At 29.2% G+C, this 19,472-nt stretch overlaps 6 protein-coding genes across 6 annotated transcripts; 3 read left to right on the forward strand and 3 right to left on the reverse strand.

The window, feature by feature from the left end:
• Nucleotides 1-1,055: 1,055 nt before the first annotated feature.
• Nucleotides 1,056-2,012, reverse strand: GO595_008338 (uncharacterized protein; the record flags this gene model as incomplete). The annotated part of the gene is made up of 1 exon (XM_067921901.1): nt 1,056-2,012. The coding sequence occupies one exon, from the start codon at nt 2,010-2,012 to the stop codon at nt 1,056-1,058; it is 957 nt and encodes a 318-aa protein (XP_067771483.1).
• Nucleotides 2,013-6,677: 4,665 nt separating this feature from the next.
• GO595_008339 (uncharacterized protein) lies at nt 6,678-7,637 on the reverse strand (the record flags this gene model as incomplete). Its single annotated transcript, XM_067921903.1, has 1 exon — nt 6,678-7,637. One exon carries the CDS (start codon nt 7,635-7,637, stop codon nt 6,678-6,680), a length of 960 nt encoding a protein of 319 aa, XP_067771484.1.
• Nucleotides 7,638-13,210: 5,573 nt separating this feature from the next.
• On the forward strand, nt 13,211-13,618 carry GO595_008340 (uncharacterized protein; the record flags this gene model as incomplete). The annotated part of the gene is made up of 1 exon (XM_067921904.1): nt 13,211-13,618. The coding sequence occupies one exon, from the start codon at nt 13,211-13,213 to the stop codon at nt 13,616-13,618; it is 408 nt and encodes a 135-aa protein (XP_067771485.1).
• Nucleotides 13,619-13,883: 265 nt separating this feature from the next.
• GO595_008341 (CK1 family protein kinase) lies at nt 13,884-14,894 on the forward strand (the record flags this gene model as incomplete). The annotated part of the gene is made up of 1 exon (XM_067921905.1): nt 13,884-14,894. The coding sequence occupies one exon, from the start codon at nt 13,884-13,886 to the stop codon at nt 14,892-14,894; it is 1,011 nt and encodes a 336-aa protein (XP_067771486.1).
• A 1,087-nt stretch (nt 14,895-15,981) lies between these two features.
• On the reverse strand, nt 15,982-16,668 carry GO595_008342 (uncharacterized protein; the record flags this gene model as incomplete). The annotated part of the gene is made up of 1 exon (XM_067921906.1): nt 15,982-16,668. The coding sequence occupies one exon, from the start codon at nt 16,666-16,668 to the stop codon at nt 15,982-15,984; it is 687 nt and encodes a 228-aa protein (XP_067771487.1).
• Nucleotides 16,669-17,539: 871 nt separating this feature from the next.
• GO595_008343 (translation initiation factor eIF-2B subunit alpha-like) lies at nt 17,540-18,496 on the forward strand (the record flags this gene model as incomplete). The annotated part of the gene is made up of 1 exon (XM_067921907.1): nt 17,540-18,496. One exon carries the CDS (start codon nt 17,540-17,542, stop codon nt 18,494-18,496), a length of 957 nt encoding a protein of 318 aa, XP_067771488.1.
• Between the last annotated feature and the right edge of the window lie 976 nt (nt 18,497-19,472).

The following is a 19,472-nucleotide window of genomic DNA, read 5'->3' on the forward strand; positions in this document are numbered from 1 at the left end:
TTGAGTGACGTAATTTTTCATGAACATTAAAAATATTATATATTAACTTTAAGACAGTATTATTTGGTGGTGATGTTAAATCATCATTATAACTTCGTATTAAGACATCATAACATTGAACAAATTGATTTGCTTCTAATACAAGCAATAAGATATCAATTGAGACAAAGCCTTTTGCTGCATTGAAAAATGAAGTGACATTCGGTTGGAATTGTGATGTGAAATTGAAAAATAAAGATACAAAAGTGGCAGCTTCTTCAGCAAATTCGTCTGGTATAGATAATGAAAATATTGTTGGAATTGATTCAGTAAAAAAATGTTGATAATTAACTTGTTTAAAGAATGGCTTGGTTGTATCATTGAAAATAATTTGATTAACTGATTTTAATGTGGAAATCGAAACTGCACCAGTAAATAATGCTTTAAAAATATCACTGAATTTGTTGTTATTGGAAAAATATATAAAAAAATCCTCATCTGAAAAAATAGTGGAAAAAAAATCAACATCAAGGGTATTCATTAGGCATAATTTCATAAATAAAATAATTAAGTCCGAATGGGAGTCCAAAAAATTTATTACTTTCCTGAGAATCTCATAAATATTAATATGATTCCCAAAATTATCAAAATTTTCTAAAATTTGCTTTAAATATTTTGGTGCATGCTCTGATATTTTGGTTTTATTTGTTTCATTGTTGATAAAATTTTCAAATGAATTAACAAATTTTTTGAAGTTCTCTAAATTAGAGTTCGAATTGAAAATATTAAAATCTTGGGATAGTGTTGATAAACATTCAGTCCTTTGTTTATTTTGCTGAGTGCCTTCGTCACTCATTGTCTGATATTTTGTTTTTGTATTTAACACAATTTCATATTCTCTCAATTTTCAAATTTAAATTGAAATTTAAACGTCTCGTGAAAATGGGGTGGTCCCACCATAATACATGGATGTTTCAACCTTATCATATTACACCCAAAGAAACTTTTCACCTAAATGCAATACTGTGTACAAAACATTTTTTTTAGTATGAAAAAAAATTATTTATTCAAAAACTTTAGGATTGATTTCCAGTCAATAAAGCAAAAGCTTCAGCTGCTGTATCTATTGGGTCTTCTTTCTTAAATAATTCTATTAATGGCTTTCCTGTATACTGAAAACATTTGTTTGATATTAATTCCATAAATTCATCGAATAATTTGTCTTCATCAACTTTAGTTTCTGTATTATTAACATCAAATGTGAACGATGCACCTTCGTTTATGTCACTTTCACTTGGGAAGTTGGCAAATGAGAAATTAAATTCGTTTGAATTTGGTTGATCAAAATTAAATGTAAATACCGCATTGCTATTTTCATGAAATTCTTTGTCAATGTCAGTTGAAAATGAAAAATCATCGGGCTTTTTAGCATTGTCTTCCGGAATTTTGGATTTATCGGGTGTAAGAAATTTATTTGGAAATTCAAATTTTGTTGGTTCGGATTTGCTTTCTTCTTCTTCGATTTCGTCTGCAATGTTGAGGTGGATTTCATCATCTTCTTCATCAGTTTTGTCAATTGTTGGAAATTCAAATTTTGCTGGTTCGGCTTTGTTTTCTTCTTTTACTCTACTTTCAGAAGTGTTATCTTCTTCGATAATTTCTTTGGAACTTTCTACAGTTTCTGTATTTGATAAATTATTTTCTTCTATTTTTTCTGTATTTGATTCCAAATTTTCTTCCTTTTGTTTGCTGCTATTATTTTCTTGTTCCGTGTTCGTTTCCTCTTTTTTTTCATCATTATGAATTTCATTCTCGCTTTTTGTTTTTTCTTTATCATTAAGGCTTTGATCATGAGATGCATCTTGGCCAGAAATCTTTTCATCTGACTCATTTAAAACATCTCCTTCTTTGTCTTTTATTTCTTCTTCATGATTCTCTTCATTTCCATGTTTGTTGTCATCATTATTTTTATCGTTGGATTCTTTAGCTTCCTCTTGTAAATTTTCTTCGTTTTGTTCATTATTTTGGCTCATTTTTATCTACCCGACCGTTTATTTAAACGTTCAAAACGAATTTTTACATTTAAAATTTTATTCAAAAAAACGATAAAATCTTGAATAGGTAAATTGTTTATGATCGTTTAGCAATCATAATGCTTTTTTTATATTTGATTTTATATTGATATCAAATATTATTTGAGTTTCATTTGTAGATATTAATTTTTTATTTAATACTCTTTATAGTAAATTTCACGACGTACTTGAACATAGATATTTTACACGTTTTTGTTAAATTTCAATAACAATTGCTATAAAGTCCTTCAAAGAAGGTTACTCCATTTTGATCGTTTTTAATTGTAAATTGAGCTCAAAAATCATAAACCTCAAAAATGATGAAGTATCTTTATTTGATAGGTATGCATTCAATTTTTATTCATAAAAAATCTATTTAGTAGCCACAAGAAAAAACATTGCTTTGTATAACACCAATTAATCTGTCATGCATTGAGTTAATGAGGTTATGAATTTCTAAATAACTAGTTAACCATCCCATGTATTTTCAATTAATGAAATTAATTCATCAATTGATTGTGGCATAAGTTCTTCTACTCTCCTTTCCAAAATTCCCCATAAATTTTCGATAGGATTTATATCTGGATAATTGGCAGGCCAATTAGGAAGAACATTCCAAAACTCGTTCAAATAATTCATTGTTTCATTACATGTATGAATGCGAGCGCCATTTTGCATCAAATACCAATTTTTAGCACCATTCGCCTGATTAGTGCTTGGAATAAGAACTCATCAATATAATCTATCGCATTCAAAGTTCCACAAATTGAAATTAATGGTGTATTATATCTCTCAGATATACCACCACCTTTTTGTTGTAATTTGGTTTTCATCTCAAAAATGTTTTCACCATTTCTCAATTGGTTTCTGATTTTCCGAATAAATGATCTTGAAATGCCTGGTTTTTGCGTATATTTGTGTATCTGTACACCCGCGGATTATCTTGGCCATTACTTTTTGACTTATTTCTACCATGTACTGTGGCATTACCTGATTTTAAGAGTTGTCTATTAAAAAGTGTTACTTCCATGTGGTCAGAGCTGTTCTATCGTTGAAGTAACCTTTTTTGAAAGACTTTATAATAATAAAGCATATTCAAATAATCTCATGAAATATGTTGTTACAATTTCATTCGTAATTCATTCACGTAAGCCAACCCAGTCGATATTAAAACGATAAATTAAAATCATTACATAAATTTAAATGGTTAAATTGAAAAACTATATGAGCTATATGGATAATGATCTGTTTATTTAATCAAATATAATATTCATTTAATATTTTGCGTTAAATACTTTTTGCACGAATAACGATTATCAATAACTTAATTAAAATTCAAAATTAAAGTATATGTATATGATTTAATTATTGTTATCATAATATAAATAGGGTGGTTAAAAAGACCTTGCCTATCAACTTTTCATGTCAATATAGACTCTTTCATTCTAATAAAATATATTCTTTTAAAATTTAGGAAATACACTTCATATTGATGTATTAAAAGACAAACATGATCGTTCATGTATCAAACATTAATTTTTTGTTTAGTTGTACGTTAAAAATGCACGTTAAAACAATAAATAAATGAATTACAAGTCGAAATTCGCTCAGTAAATCACTTCTTATGGATGAAAGGCTTTCAAAATCGAACTATATATCATGAAATCTGCAATGTATATGGAAACAATGTTATTCCTCTCAGTTCAATACAGGATGGAACGCAGAGGATGAAAGAAGGTGTTCATACAATTTCTGATCGTATCCGAACTGGGAGATCTAAAAAATTAGAGTTAATTCTCAAAATTAGAAAATACCTTGAAGGAAACCCCTATGCAAGCACAAGAAAAATTGCAAAACACTTAAATGTAGACAAAAAAACTGTTAAATTCATTTTGATTAATGAATTAAACATGAAACATGTGAATATTAAATGGATACCTCATATCTTATCCGCACAAAACAAAAAAAATACCGTAAGAAATTTCTTTCAAATGCAGACAGGAACAAGCTAAGAAATATACTCACACAAGATGAAAGTTGGATTTATTTTTCAAATCTACGGAATTCAATGTGGAGCCACGAAGAAGAACAGGTTCCAAAAAGAGTTTCAAGGAAAATTGATTCAAAAAAAGTCATGATCTCGGTGATTTGGTCGATTACGAGCATAAAGTCAAACACAATGTATGGAAAAAATCAGAAATTTAACCGTGTGTTTTTTAGTGAAACAGTTCTATCAGATTTATCAAAAAAGATTTCAACTAAAGGTTACTTCTTGCACATGGACAATGCTCGACCACATTTAGTCCCAAACAAACGAAAAGAATTAGGCATCCAAAGACTATCACAAAAACTTTCCACAATATGTCATACGTAAATACTAATTTACTAATTATTCTTTTTCAGTTTTGAGCTTTCGTTGGCATTGCACAAAAAGACTTTATAAAGTCAAAAATGACATGTTTGTTAAAACTAATAGATTTTCTGGGAAAAAATGTTTTTGACACTTTCGGTACAAAATTATTCAAATAATTATTATTTTATATTATAAAAATGCATTTGATCATTTAGTATAACAACCCGATCTATGTGTTGTTCTATTATAAAAGATTTCACGAAACCAATTAAAGCTTTTCTTAAGTCATAGAAAGCGCCCGATAAAACAATGCAAAACAATGAATCAGTGACTTCTTGTTTTGAGAAAGATAATGGAATTATATTATTCCACTGTATGTTGTTACATGATGGGTCAATTACACCTGCAGAAAATATCGCATTTTGTATGTTGATTATATCATGCGGCGTACGCCAAAATCTATCAGAAGCTCTTGAACTCATTAAATCAGACGCAAAGGTTTGATAATACATAAGTGGATCATCATCATTCACTGCTATATCTGTTGTAACAGAGAAAACAGCATCAGATGAATACAAATATGTTAAGTCGACAATTGATTTCTGTGCACGATGTATAAACTCACATATAAATGGGTCACTAATAGAAATGGGACGAAGTGGATGACGAACAGCTTCAATTTGTTCGATTTGTTCTGTTACATACTCAGGAACATCATCGGAAAGTGACACTTTGATGTGTTGATTAATCTCTAAAAATTTAATGTCTTGATTTGACTTAAGATTGATTCCTTTTATGCTTAATTTTTCGATGCCAGGGAAGTAGCGATTTAGTTGATCAAAGGAATCAAGAGTCGTAATGTTATTGTTATCTAGAATAATCGATCGAATAACATAACGATTTTGCTTACAAAAAATCGAAAAGTTGAAAAGTAAAAATTGGAGAACATTATTATTGTCATAATCAAGAAGCATGCCAACCTCATGTAAAACAATTTGTGATAAAATTTCTAATTTGGGTTTTGACAAATCAAGAACAAAGGAATGTAAGCCATTGTGGAGAAGTACATGTTCTAAAAAAATGAGTTCATGATTAAAATCAACAAATTGTTCGAAATTATCTGCAATGTACGAATAATTCCTATCATCTGCTCGAGAGAAAATCAAATCATCTGCAAAATAATGAACTGGCCCATAAGAAAGAATTTGCTGAATCTGGTCTTCCTCTAAACGATGAAGTGCAAAATAAAAAAGATTTGAATTTATATCATCATTTTTTATGTTTTGCTTCTTCTTGTTATCAAAGATTTTTTCAGTTACAAATTTAATGCAATGATTTTTCGTTTTTGGATCAGTTCTCCTAAGTGGACCAATCGCAATTAATGAATGAATAATTTTTTCTGGCGTTTTTGATTTTTTAGAGAGATTTTGTTGGTTCCGAAAATCGACTTTGCGTTGGTTGGTCAATATAAAAGGGTTTCGAAACATATTAATCCATGAGAAACCGTTTTATGAGATGGAAGGGGTGCCCCCTATATCTGGTCGAACAGATATAATTTAATTTTAATACATTTGGAAATGAAATAAAATTCATGAATGTACAATTTACATTTTTTTATAGCAGTAAAGTGTATTATATTGTTTTGATGAAATTAATAATTAAACTTGTTGAATTCGATAAGAATCTGATGTTTGATATGCAAAATACGCAAAATACTCTTTGAAGTCAAATGAACCAAGATTAATATCTCTATCAGGCAATCCAATCTTTCTACTCTTTTAACTTCGAATCTTGATTTTTATTAGTTGTTTCATTAAAATTTAATTATCATAATTTATAAAGAACATTATTAAATAATCGAAAATTAATTTATGCTTTTATTCAATCTAGGATTTATTTTTGCCTAAGACTATTCATTTAAAATGTTCTGAGATTGAACAAAAATATATTCATAATATTTTTCAATTCGACAAAAAATTAAAAAAAAATTGTGTACATAAATTCCCAAAAATCAGTGAGCTCACTGAGCGTATTTGAATAAACCATTCAATTTCAAGAATTAAATGAAGGAAGAGTGAAATTTTCTTGATTCAAATAGTTATTGATACCAAAGGTGAATACATCCACTAAAGAAAGGTCATCAATAATTGGAAGAAGAATAATGAATAGAGCAGCATGAGTTAGTTATGCTCCTTGCATTCAATCGTTATATTTAACGATATAATTTCAGCTGAAAACTGATACAATATTTAGCAATACATTTAATATTTTACTCATTTTTTGACAAAAGCTTTTCCAGTATAAAAGTCATATACTCTCACGAACGATCCCATATTTGTTATCAGTCTTTCTCCGTCGAATACGACTTGTTTCACGGGCCCTATTTCGCCTCTTTTTCTCTGCGCTATTGAGCCGCACAACACATTTCTCACTTCGCTGACGTTTGGTTCGTTCTCCGTCGGCGCCTTCAAAATTTTCACGTTATAATCCGCTGCTACAGCCACGTAACCATTCATTGATGATGAGTCGATACTTTTAATTCCTTCGTGCTCAGTGAACATAAACGTTGCGACTTCTTCGTGTTTTTGATAATTATAAAACAGTAATGAACGTCGTTCACTTCCAATTATTGCGATTTTGTTATCATAAATAGATCCGCAAACTGGATTATAAACATCGGATTTAGATACACATTTCCCATTCATTAAATTAATTATATGATTACCACAAAGTGCAAATTTTTCTTTGATATTAAATGAACAAAATGGAATTTCTTTGTTGGTGGAATAACTCCATAAAACTGGACCACGAGGATTACGAACATCATGAGCAGAGATATCTTCTGAGCCGGCAATGAATATGGTGGAACCTTCATGTGAAGTTTCGAGAATATTGGAATTATGATAAAATTCACATCTTGTATCACAGCCTTCACGAATGTCATAAACACAGCATTTGCCTTTGTTGATGATCGCAAACAAATCGGATGAAATTGGCTGAATATGTGGATGTGATCCGGTTTCAATATTATAAAATGTATTTTTTTGAGTTTGAAGATCTATAATGGCTAAATTGTTAACGCCTACTGAAAGAATAGATTGGGAATCTAAAAAGACAAAATCTTGATTTTCAATTGGGATGTGATACAATTCTTCATACTTACATTCATTTTCTTGATATTCATAAGCATTAAGGAAAATAGAACTACTGGTATTATATGCAAAAGCATTCATTAGTGATCTAACTTTAATTATATCTTTTTGAACAAAAGATTTAACTTTAGGTTTATGAGTTCGTATATTATTTATAATGGAATATCGTTTAGAAAATATTGAAATCCAATTTGTGGTGTGGTTGGGCTGATGTAGTTGAAAAGTTGTTGGTGGAAATTGATGAATATAAATATCTTTCCAAAGAGCCTGTGATGTACACGTTTTAGACATATCGTTATTTACGTATGACAGTGATGATATCTTATCTGGGGGAAGCATTGAAATTGTATCGAAAAGGCAAACAGGTGGTAAATTCCCAAGGTTCATTTTTTAAAAAAGTGCCAAGAATTAATTTTCTAAAAAATAAACGGTGTCAAACAACATTTGCTCGATCAATTTTTAAAAATTTGGAAATTATCATAATGTTCCATGCATACTTCAAGTAGGAATATTATATGCTGTTTAACTGATAATTTAGATTTTTATCATTTTCCATTATAACACATTTAAATCCTGCTAATTTATACTGAAATTTATTCTAAAAAACTTTTATTTTTACATAAAGAAAAAAATGAGATTGTATACTATAAAAATAATAAGTGAAACAAAATAAAATTACTAAATCATTATATTAATTTTATTTTAATATCTCATTGTAAAAAAGAAAAAGAATTTCGAAATATATGTTCACAGTTTGTATAAAAATCCATTCTGGAATTTTGGTTCCATTGTAAATGGAATTTCGAAGATTCAATGATTAAATTTGAACAAATTTTTTCTAATATAAAACATGTTGTGTTTGTTATGTTTTGTAGTACCCGCAAATAAATTGATATTTGGTATAGTTTTTAAGGTAATATATTGATATTTGGAAAAAAAAAACGAACAGGCTTTCTAAATTTTGAAAGTACGATCAAATTTTGGGGCACCCGGTATACTAATGGAATTAACAGATGGTCTTTTGTTTAATCTTTATTCTCAACTTCGCGATCCAAGTGGCACAAGGGCCAGCATAGCATCACAACAACTTGAAGAGATATATAAAATTCCAGCTTCTATTAATAATTTATATTCAATTTTAATGAATCAAACAGACATTATATTACAACAATATGCCATTTGTGGAATTGGTAGTTATATAGCATTTCATAAAACTAATATATCAAAAGAAATTATTGATGCAATTATAAAACTTTCCATCATGAAACTATCAAAAGAACCTACAAGTAGTACCAGTAATCTTCTTATCAAATTAGTTGTATCAATTTCCAAAATATGGAATAATGAATGGTCTGAGTATGAAAATTTTATTCTTAATTCATTACCATTAGAAATTTTAATTAAACTTCTAACGGAAATTATTCATGAACTTCCTTCTTCTAACATTGCGCAAAAGATGACAGATTATTATCCCTTAATTCAAAAAGCATTTTCTACAGATAGTATCGAACTTAATCTAATTGCGACCACATTTTTATGTCAATTAATAATTATTAATCCCAACGAACAAGTCATTGAAACTTTTCGACCACGTCTTATACAACTTTTTGAGCAAATTGAGTCATTACAAAATTATGATTTTATCAACAGATTTTTATTATCAATTTCTGATGTCTTAGAGAAAGACATTGTTTTAATTCCATTTTCCAATGTTCTTAACATTGTATTAACCATTTTATCCAGTAACACATCCACTAACATCAAATATCGAAACAATTCATTTTTATCGATATATATCACAAATTTTAATGAAGAATTACCATTTGATTTTTTAGTTAATTTACTTAAATTAGAAATGGACTTAATAACACAATTTTGTGTCTTTAATAATGAAGATCCAGATTTATTATGGATCATCGAATGTGAACAAATGTTTCATGGGATATTTCAACGATTTTCGAAAGAGAACATAATTAATATTTCATTAAGTTATTTTAATGAATTTTATAAAAGTGAAATAGCAGAACAACGATTTGCTATTTTAGAGATGATGATGTGTTCCATCACAATAATTCCGACTGCATTTGAAGATTATATTCCAAATATATTATCTCTTTTTGTTGCACTCTTAAAAGATCCATATAAATATACTCGAATAATTTCATGTTTAAATTTAACAGATATTATTAAATTTTATCCTGAAATAATTACAGAGAATATACAATTCTTAACACAAGAAGTTATGCAATTTTGTATGAATGAAGATTTAAATTTAGGTTCTACATTATTAAAATCAATTGTTTCAACATGTTTAAATTCAGATGAAATCTTTGAAATGATTTTACCATTTATTCTTGAATTAACAAAATATTCTGATTCGATAATATCAGATAATGCGATAACTATTATTAAGAAATTAATAGAAACATCACAAACTAAAATCGAGAAATTCTCAAAAAATATATATTTAATGTTTTATCAACGAATTATAGAAACCAAATTAAATCAACCAGAATTATTAAGTATATTAAGTAAACTTTTAATAGTTGATAATGAACAACTTAAAGAATTTATACCAAATTTCATTAATTTAGTTTGTGAAGGATTACAATTACATCAATATACAATATTATTTTCTATCTCTAATCCAATGTTAATAATTTTCCGAGATTTTCCAGATGAATTATTAGAACAAAAATTATTTCCATTATTAAATGATATTTCAAACATTAAATATGATGAAACTAATCAAGATGAAATTATATATTCAAGTAACGCATTATTTATCATGTCATTAATATATCAAAAATTAAAGAAAATCGAATATTTACAAATAATATTAAATACATTAATGAAACATATCTTTTATCCTATTCCTTATTCATTAGTATTATGTGCACAAACAATGCAAGTCATACAAAAAGAATCGCAACATATTTCTCAATCACAAATTTATATGGGACAATTTGAGAAGATAATTGAAATATTCATTGATAAATTATCTAATTTTCATCAATATGATTATTATGTATTAATCGAAATATTAAAATCATTATCATCGATATCAAAGAATTCCGGAATTATATTATTTCGGAAAGAAGTATTTAAACTTATCAAAATTTTTGAAGAAATTATTAATGATCTTATACAACCAAATGGTGAAACATTTTTAACACATGAAAAAATATTAATACCAATTTCTGAAATTATAATAAGTATTTCATTTTCACCTGATTATAATCCAAATGAAATATTAGGAATCATTTTACCATTTTTAAATAATTGTATTACTGATAAATCAATACATTTACAAGCATTCTCGATAATTATATATGGAGAATTAATATCGAAAAATCAAATTCCTGATCCACAAAAAATGGAAATTATTAAATTTGTGTTTTCTCGTATTCTGAATGAAATACCAAATGTTTCACAAATATCAGTTGACTTTGTATCTATTTTATGTTCGAATGAAGAAAGTCGTTCTATCATTGAAGGGTTTGAAATCTTATCGATGTTATTACAACGATTAAAATTAATAACGCAAAACAATGCGTCGAATATTAAATTAAGTGAACATATCATTAATGCTATAGTATCTTTAGGACAATTTGTTCTATTGGAAAATTTCCCATTCGATATTGTATTACCTGAAATATTTGCACATTTACCATTAACTTTCGAATATAAATTTAACAAACGAATTTATAATTATATAATTTCAATATTCCATAAAATTCCTCAAAATTTGTTGGAAAAATTCGTAATAATATTCGTGAAGTTGTTGGCAAGATCGGAATACCAATTAAGGAATTTGGAAATTAATGACGAAATTTTAATAACGTCAATCATTGTGAAGTTGGAGGAATGTTTGTCAAAAATTAATAACAGAGAAAAAGTTATCGAACAAATTTTGGGAGGAGACCAATATAAAATCGAATGCTTCTATAACACTTGTCAAATGTATAACTCGTGGAAAGACTTCTTGTCGGGTGCAGGGCTGAATATGATGCAGTGTATAGATATGACACCGATCGAAATAGATTGATCGAATGTTTGTAACAGTAAATGTGAAATAACTAATTCCGTTTTGTATTTGAACAGAATTATAATGAACAAAGTTAATCATTTAAAATTCATTCAAAATATATCGGAGCATAATGACATTAAAATTGGCTTTGCAGAAAAAGTTTAGTGAAATGATCATTCCATAAAAATATTTGTCCTGAAGAGGGAGAGGTGGAAAACGTCATAGGAAGGTTATGGGTGAAAAATTTCGATAAATGAAATCGGATTTGAGAGGAAAAAGTTGATAGAGATAGATTTAATAAACTATTCAATTTTTCGAAAAAATAAGTTCAGGCCCGGGCTTAAACATGAAGTATATGTATATGCTATAGCAAAATTGGCAATATTTATAAAAGTAAAAATGATGAAATAAACGAAAAAAAATCAGATAATTGTCAAATTAAAACAAAATATTCAAGAAGTGCAAGAAACCATTTATAACATTTCATTGAATAATGATGTGTTACAGCAAGAAAATATTGACCTTCGAGAGATAATTCGGTTAATTAAATATCAGTCTTCAATTATCAATTCCAATCTTGCTTTCACTAAAGAAAAAAATTTATCGTTCAGGTGACGAAAAATTATAAATCGAAGATTCTATAAATAATATAAATTTTCAAACTTTTTTTATAGAATCTAAATTCTCATTGTAAAGTACTTCTTGATTGAATTCTTGAAGTTTGGATCATACACTAAGCTTAACGTGTATAAGCAAAGTCTAGTGATCAAAGAAAATGAATTATTCTAGTGAACTCCATAATTATTCGAATGGTCAGACCGTTTATTAATTTTCAATGTACTCCCAACTTAATGGCCTCTTATTACATGAATAATATAATAATATTCTACTAACTCTGGATCAAATTCCAGATTCATTGAACCGAATTTCAATAGCTTCCAATATTTTAGGTTGTACAAAACAAACAATAAGGAATGCCATTCGTTGGAGATCTAACCCAGCGGTGCCAACCGAAGATGGATTTATATATAACCTGGTGAAACTAGTATCGATGTCACTCGACCAAGCACATCCTCCAAAGGTAATGATTTGGGGAGGAATTGGTTAACCAAAATCTTCCATATTTTTTTAAATCGATAATTGAAATTTCGAGGAAAAGTGAGAACGATGAAAATTTTGAAACCTGTAAAACTTTCGAATTGAAAGTATTTAATTCAAATAAATTTGGAATCCATCATAGAATTATCGGCAAAGTGTCTTACACAGTAGACCCTTGCTGTCAAGCAGTAACATTCACGAGTCGATTCAACTACTATAAAAATTCAGTATCAGGCCTTCCATAAATACAACATTAGACATAAACTGGTTGTAAAAAAATTAGCAGCACTTTTAACGAATTGTTTTATTATTTATATTCTAAAAATTGTGAATTTAAGCAAAATTAAGATATGCAGCCATAAAAAAATAAATAAATTTTGTTATTATGAACATGTTGTGAAAGGCTGGTCTTTTGTGAATTTTTGTTTTTATTGACCGTTAACTCTGTCATAACTGCTCAAAATTTTCTATTATGTGTAATTGCTCCAAAGATGGCACTCAATTAGAAAATATCGACAGAACAATAATGTCACAAAGCTCGGAGCAGATATTTGACTTATTTAAGAATGACGTCTTTATAACAATTTTCGATCCTGATTGGGATTCAATTTGGGAATCTGCAACATCTGCCCAAATTCTAAGTGAATATAGAGAACAAATGGCGTCGGTCAGTAGGCACATCGAAAATAGCGAAGAATCAATTCGTCAACTCAATTCAGGCTGGAGAATTGATGGATTAGTTTCATATTGTCTTACTTGTCATTCGAGTCGTATTTATGTTTATCTCTTGGATGATGCACATCGTCTTGTTATTATTAACCGATATACCGACAGTTCATCTCTTTCAGATGATCCGAATTTCGATAAGACACTCAAATCAATTGTAAATAACATTCGCGAATCTATACTTTCACTTTCTAACTTTGAACAATAAATAAATATTAATATGTTTCGAATTCATTTTTCCAAATTTTCTAGAAAAGCGTTTTTCTAATGTATACATTAATGCATTAATGCTTAGGTAGTTTATTATTGGTGGTAATATGTACTTATTACCAAAAGACTTAATTGGGCAGATACAATGTTTGTTGTATCCTGTGAACGATAATTTTCAATTGTTTACATAAAAATTGCTTGTTTAGTTCAATTTTTTCTATGAGATGTATGAAATTTTGGGGTGCACCAAACCATCAAAAGTAATGAAAACTGAAAGAGAAATCATGCAAGCAGGAGATACTTTCGATGAATTTACAATCATTCAGCACGTTGGTAGTGGTGGCTTTGGTGATATTTATAAAGTCAAAAAATCTACTGATGAAGATTTTATCTGTGCTCTCAAAATCGAGAATAAAAAAGCTGGATATAAAAAGCAAGCCCTCCTTCATGAAGTTGAATTGTTTCGCAAAATAAACTCACCATATATTCCAAAATTCATCAAATTTGGTGAAAACCCAAAATATCGATATTTCTTCTTAGAACTTTGTGGGCCATCTATTTCTTCTCTTCGAAAAAAGCTTCCAGATCATAAGTATAGTTTATCCACAGTATTACGATTAAGCATTGAAATGGTTCGTTGCATTGAATCCTTCCATTCATTTGGACTTCTCCATCGTGACATCAAACCCGGCAACTTTCTTATTCGCCCAAGTCTTTCATATCCACTTGCATTAATTGATTTTGGTCTTAGTCGGCCATATATCAATTCACGCACCAACGAACCCATTCCCCCGCGAATAAAACCCGGGTTTGTAGGCACTGAGCGGTATGGTTCACCTTATGCGCATCAAGGAATTGAACTTGGTCGGAGAGATGACATGTTCAGTTGGTTCTATTCCGTTATGGAAATGTACAATGGTTCGCTTCCGTGGACAGAATTAGATGGCCAAGAAGTTGTTAAAGCGAAAGAGCATGCAAAAGTACTTGAAGCAATTGTTGGAATGCCGAAGCAAATGACAGAAATTTATCGATTAATACGAAGAATGAGAAGACAAGACAAGCCGAACTATGAGCTTATCATCTCGTTTTTGGTGGATGCAATGAATGAGTGCGGTGTGAAATGGGACGAGCCGTTCGATTGGGAAACGAAATTACAAGAAAATGAATTAAATGAAATTTCGTCAATATCTTTGAAGCCACCAGAAAATGAAGTCCCAAACATACCGAAAGATTTGCCTCCTCCAGTGCTACCACCAGTACAATCAAAGAAATGATTTTATCTAATAAATATTTTTTAAAGTTGTAAATATTTAATAAACGACAAATTCATGTGTTCATATGAAAAAAATTTTTTTGGATGGATATATCATCATTCAACTTAATTTTTGCGTATAACTTTGTTATGGAAAAGATTAGACTTAATAGATCAGTAGAATAGAACTTTACTTGCTAGCAAATTTCAAAAGTTCATGCCTTTAATTCTAAACATAAATAGATATGGCGTTCGCTAAGAAAAAAGAAATAATAATCTTCTTAATGTTAATCTATTCACATGGAAAAAAATCAAAATAATTGAATTTTAAGAAATAATATATATTTTTAAACGTGATTTGAATACATAAGTTTATATCATTTAATTATATAATTATAAAGCGTCTTACAGTGCGATTGTAATATTATAGTGATTTTTTATTCAATTAATTGAAAAAATGTGTTAGAGCTTTACTATAGTATACTTTATTATTTTGAAATTTTTTTGCAACATCATTTAAATAAATAATGAGTCAAAGAAAAGCAAAACCTCATATACGAGCTAAGTTCAGTCAAGAAGAAGATGAACTTTTACTCCAACTAATTGGAGATCAAGAATACCCTGATTGGAGTCAAATTGCAAAACATTTTCCTGCTAAGAGTCCAAGACAATGTCGAGAAAGATATAAAAATTATATTAATCCTTCTTTAAATCGGACTCCATGGTTACCAGAAGAAGATGAAATTTTATTAATGAAACATAGTGAAATAGGTCCAAAGTGGGCTCAAATAGCATCGTTTTTGCATGGTAGAACAGATGTAAGTGTTAAAAATCGTTATCATTCATTAATCCGCCATAAAAATCAATTAACGACAAAAGTTCCAAAAAGAATATCAACGAAAATCGATACTGATATTATTGAGAAATTTTTTCAAAGTATTTCTTTAGAGGAATCATTGTTTTCCTTTATTTCAGATTCTGATTCTTATAGTGATCTAAGTCATAAAAGATTTCCACAATAAAATGAAACATTAATTTTAAAAATTTTATATTAAAAAATGAATAAAAAATGAATTATTTATTTATATTATTATTACTCACATTTTCATTCATTCTTCTAGTGCTGATTCTTCAATAGACATTGAGTAAAAAGCAGCTGCTATTTCTCCTTTCAATTTGAAAGCCTTTTCTTTCACTGCGTTATATTCGGACTCAATGCAATCATCGATGAGGTTTGTGATGTCGACATTATTAAAGAATTGTGCCACGTGTTTCCAATGATTTACTATCACAGTTTTCATTATGTTAATCAAACAATCCAAGCACTCAGTTGTGGTGTCATCTTCACCAGGGTCTATCGAGTCAATTATATTACAAAGTAGCGACGGCTGTATGAATTCAGAAAGAAATTCCAAATCGCCATATTCAAGAACTTTTTTCATTATGCGAAGAGATGCGACTTTTACTCGATGGCTTCCCTCAAATGAGTCTTTTATGATCTGTTTAGGTAGTTCTTGATCAACAAGAGCTGGAACTAACCAATCGCGATAAGGATCAAAAAGTTTATATAATAGTTTATAAAGTGCAGCCTTTGTAACCTCTGAGTTCACGTTATCTTGTATCCCTTTAAATACATTCTCTGGAATGATACTATTAAAAAGATCTTCACAAATATCTTTTTGATCATTAGTACTAAGGATTTTGGTGAAAAGTTTAGCAACATAATGCGTAACTTCCGAAAGAGCTTGTTCATTTAATCTTCCACGTATGGAAGGAGTGGGATTTATATATTTCATACAGACATCAGTCAGAAACTTAGAATCTTTCAAAATAGAAAAAATTATTAATGTGTACTGTTTGAGACCGTTTATTAGCATTGAAAATAAATATTTTGGATTGGTGAAATAGGGATCAAAATGGTTCATCGCAAACAAGAGAAATGATTGATTATATTCATCATAATTGGAGTTAGTAACAATGTTAAAACATATCGTATGTGAAATGTTGAGGAATTCATCCTTCATTTCAACAAACGATTCTAGCATATCAGTATTTATATCAAAACGATAATAAATACCAAGCTTGGAGAGATCACACATAATGTAACCAATTGATATTAGTAGGTTTTTGGTTATATTTTGTGATATGGGATTTTGAATCATTTGATTGAGACATTGTACAACTCCATTTTCATAAAAGAACTTTGTAATAAATGTATCATCACATGAAAGAAAAGAAGAAACCAGACTAACAATCTTGGATAAGGGCTGAATACCCTCAAATGAATTAAACATTTTTAATTTTGTTGAGATAAAATTAACAAATCCGTTTTGCATTATATGACAAAAAAGCTGTTTTACATTTGCATCTAGCATAACTTTGATGATTTTTGTTGATTCTTTTAAAAGGTTTAAATCAAAGTTTTCAAAAGATTGGTAAATATTTTCAATATTTTGATTAACAACATTAATACAGTCATTTATATTTAAGTTTGAAGTGTTTATTATTGAACCGATTCGTTGTTTATGAGAGCTTTTGCTCAGGGCTTTGTAGCTGCATTCCATAGAACATGTTTAAACAAAGCTTCTCAAAAATCTATTCGAGTTAACGTCTTAAGTTCTCACAATGATCCGAACAGAGTCTGTGAATTTATGGTCATTGGTAAAAATGGATAATCAAAAGCCAATGGATGCCCAAAAAATTGAAAAATTAGTGGCTAAATTCCAGGAAAACCTCAGTAACTCAAATAATTCTGTTGGTGTCGCTGTAATCAAGACTCTTACAAATGCCATTGAAGAGTCCACAGCCGACACATTTATGGGCGTTGATATCCAAATTAGTGATGTTATTAAAGCTATTAAAATGGCCTATCCTAAACTTCCAATTCATTTTTATGGTGCTGCACAAGTTTTCCGTGCAGGTATGTCAAAGGCCAGTGACACGCATTCTAAAGGCAATTGGAAAGCTCTTTTTATTGAGCATGCTCGACAAACAGCACTTGAAGCTGAAAAAGTTCTTCGTTTAATTCCACAAGTTTCAACCGAATTTCTTCAACACGGGATGACTATTCTTACCAACGGCTATGATCAAATGGTACAATCAGCATTAAAAGTTGCAGCATCAGATGGACGAAATTTCCATGTTGTCATAACCGAAGGTCGACCACGGGATGATGGTGTTAAAATGGCGTTATCTCTTAAGCATCCAAATCTTAAAGTCACAGTCATACCCGACTCAGCTGTTGGATTATGGATGAGTAAAGCACATGTAGTCCTTGTAGGAACAGACTTAGTTCTTGAAGACGGAGGGCTCCTTGCACCCGTTGGCACATCTAATCTTTGTACACTTGCGTATACGCATCGAAAACCTGTGTATTGCTTATGTGAAACATTTAAATTCATGCGAAAATATATCATTGGCACAGACGACATCCAAGAGTACCAAAGGCAATGCGACTACAAGCCAACAGGCGCTGGAAATGAGTCTTTGCAAGATATAGAAATAGACGCACCGGAATTCGATTTTACGCCCGCAAAGTTCATAACTTTGTTGCTGACAGAAAAAGGGCCAATGCCTCCAAGCGCTGTTACACATGAATTAACGAAGTTACTCGGTGTGTCTTAAATAAAATTTCTGATTTGATTAAGTAATTTAAAGTTTTAAGAATAATAATATTTAGTTAATAATAATTCAAGAATTACAAAATTGATTCTTTATATATTCCAATAAATTTGAATTTCTTCTTTTCGATAATGGGTTATTTTAATATGTTCAAGAAATCAGAGGAAAAAGAGATGAAATTACAAAGCTTTTCTGCAGTTTGTCATTATTTTTTCATGGATGGTAGAAATCATTATTATTAAAGTACAAAATTTTATATCAAGAAAGCAGCAGAATAATTATAGAAAAATCAAATCCACATTAAAAAAAGTTAAAGAAAAAGATTTTTACAATAAAAAATTATTGAAAGTAATCTCGGAAGAACTTTCATTCTTGTAGTTCAAAACTTGAAGTTTTCTTGAAAGTTCAAGTATCTTGAAGTTTAAAACTTCAAGAATGAAATTTTTTTCTGTTCAAAATTATTTTGTGAATGTCCTTTTGCTGATTTTTTTCCTAAGCATTGAAAGTTCTTCGGAGATGCTTTTAATCTCATTTCTGATGGAATCTGAATCCGAATTTTCTACTAATGATTCATCAAACTGTTCTTCTGAAGTTAATTTCCATTTAGTTTGAGAAATTAATTGTTGTTGTTGCTTAAGCATAATTGTGCGATCTTGATTATGAAGCCTTTGAAGCCTTATATTACTCTGAATTAATTCATTTACTGACGATAAGAGCTGACCTCGTTTACACTTAAGTAAGTTAAGTGTATCTTCATAATCTTGAGAGTTTGACTGTATTTCTATCATTGACTCTATAGATTTTTCTATATCTGATTCGTGGACTTTTAGAACTTTTGCTAAATGTTTCATTCGGACTTCGTATTCATTAATTGATTTTTTATTTTCACGTTTTATTTTGGTGGGCGCTTTATTTGGTACTAAGTTAATGTTGCTGATGAGAAAATCACAAAATTTTGATAAACGTTTGGAAATTGATG

The sequence above is a fragment of the Histomonas meleagridis genome (genome assembly GCF_020186115.1).
Source record: "Histomonas meleagridis strain 2922-C6/04-10x chromosome Unknown contig_67, whole genome shotgun sequence".
In the NCBI taxonomy this organism is placed as follows: Eukaryota; Parabasalia; order Tritrichomonadida; family Dientamoebidae; genus Histomonas; species Histomonas meleagridis.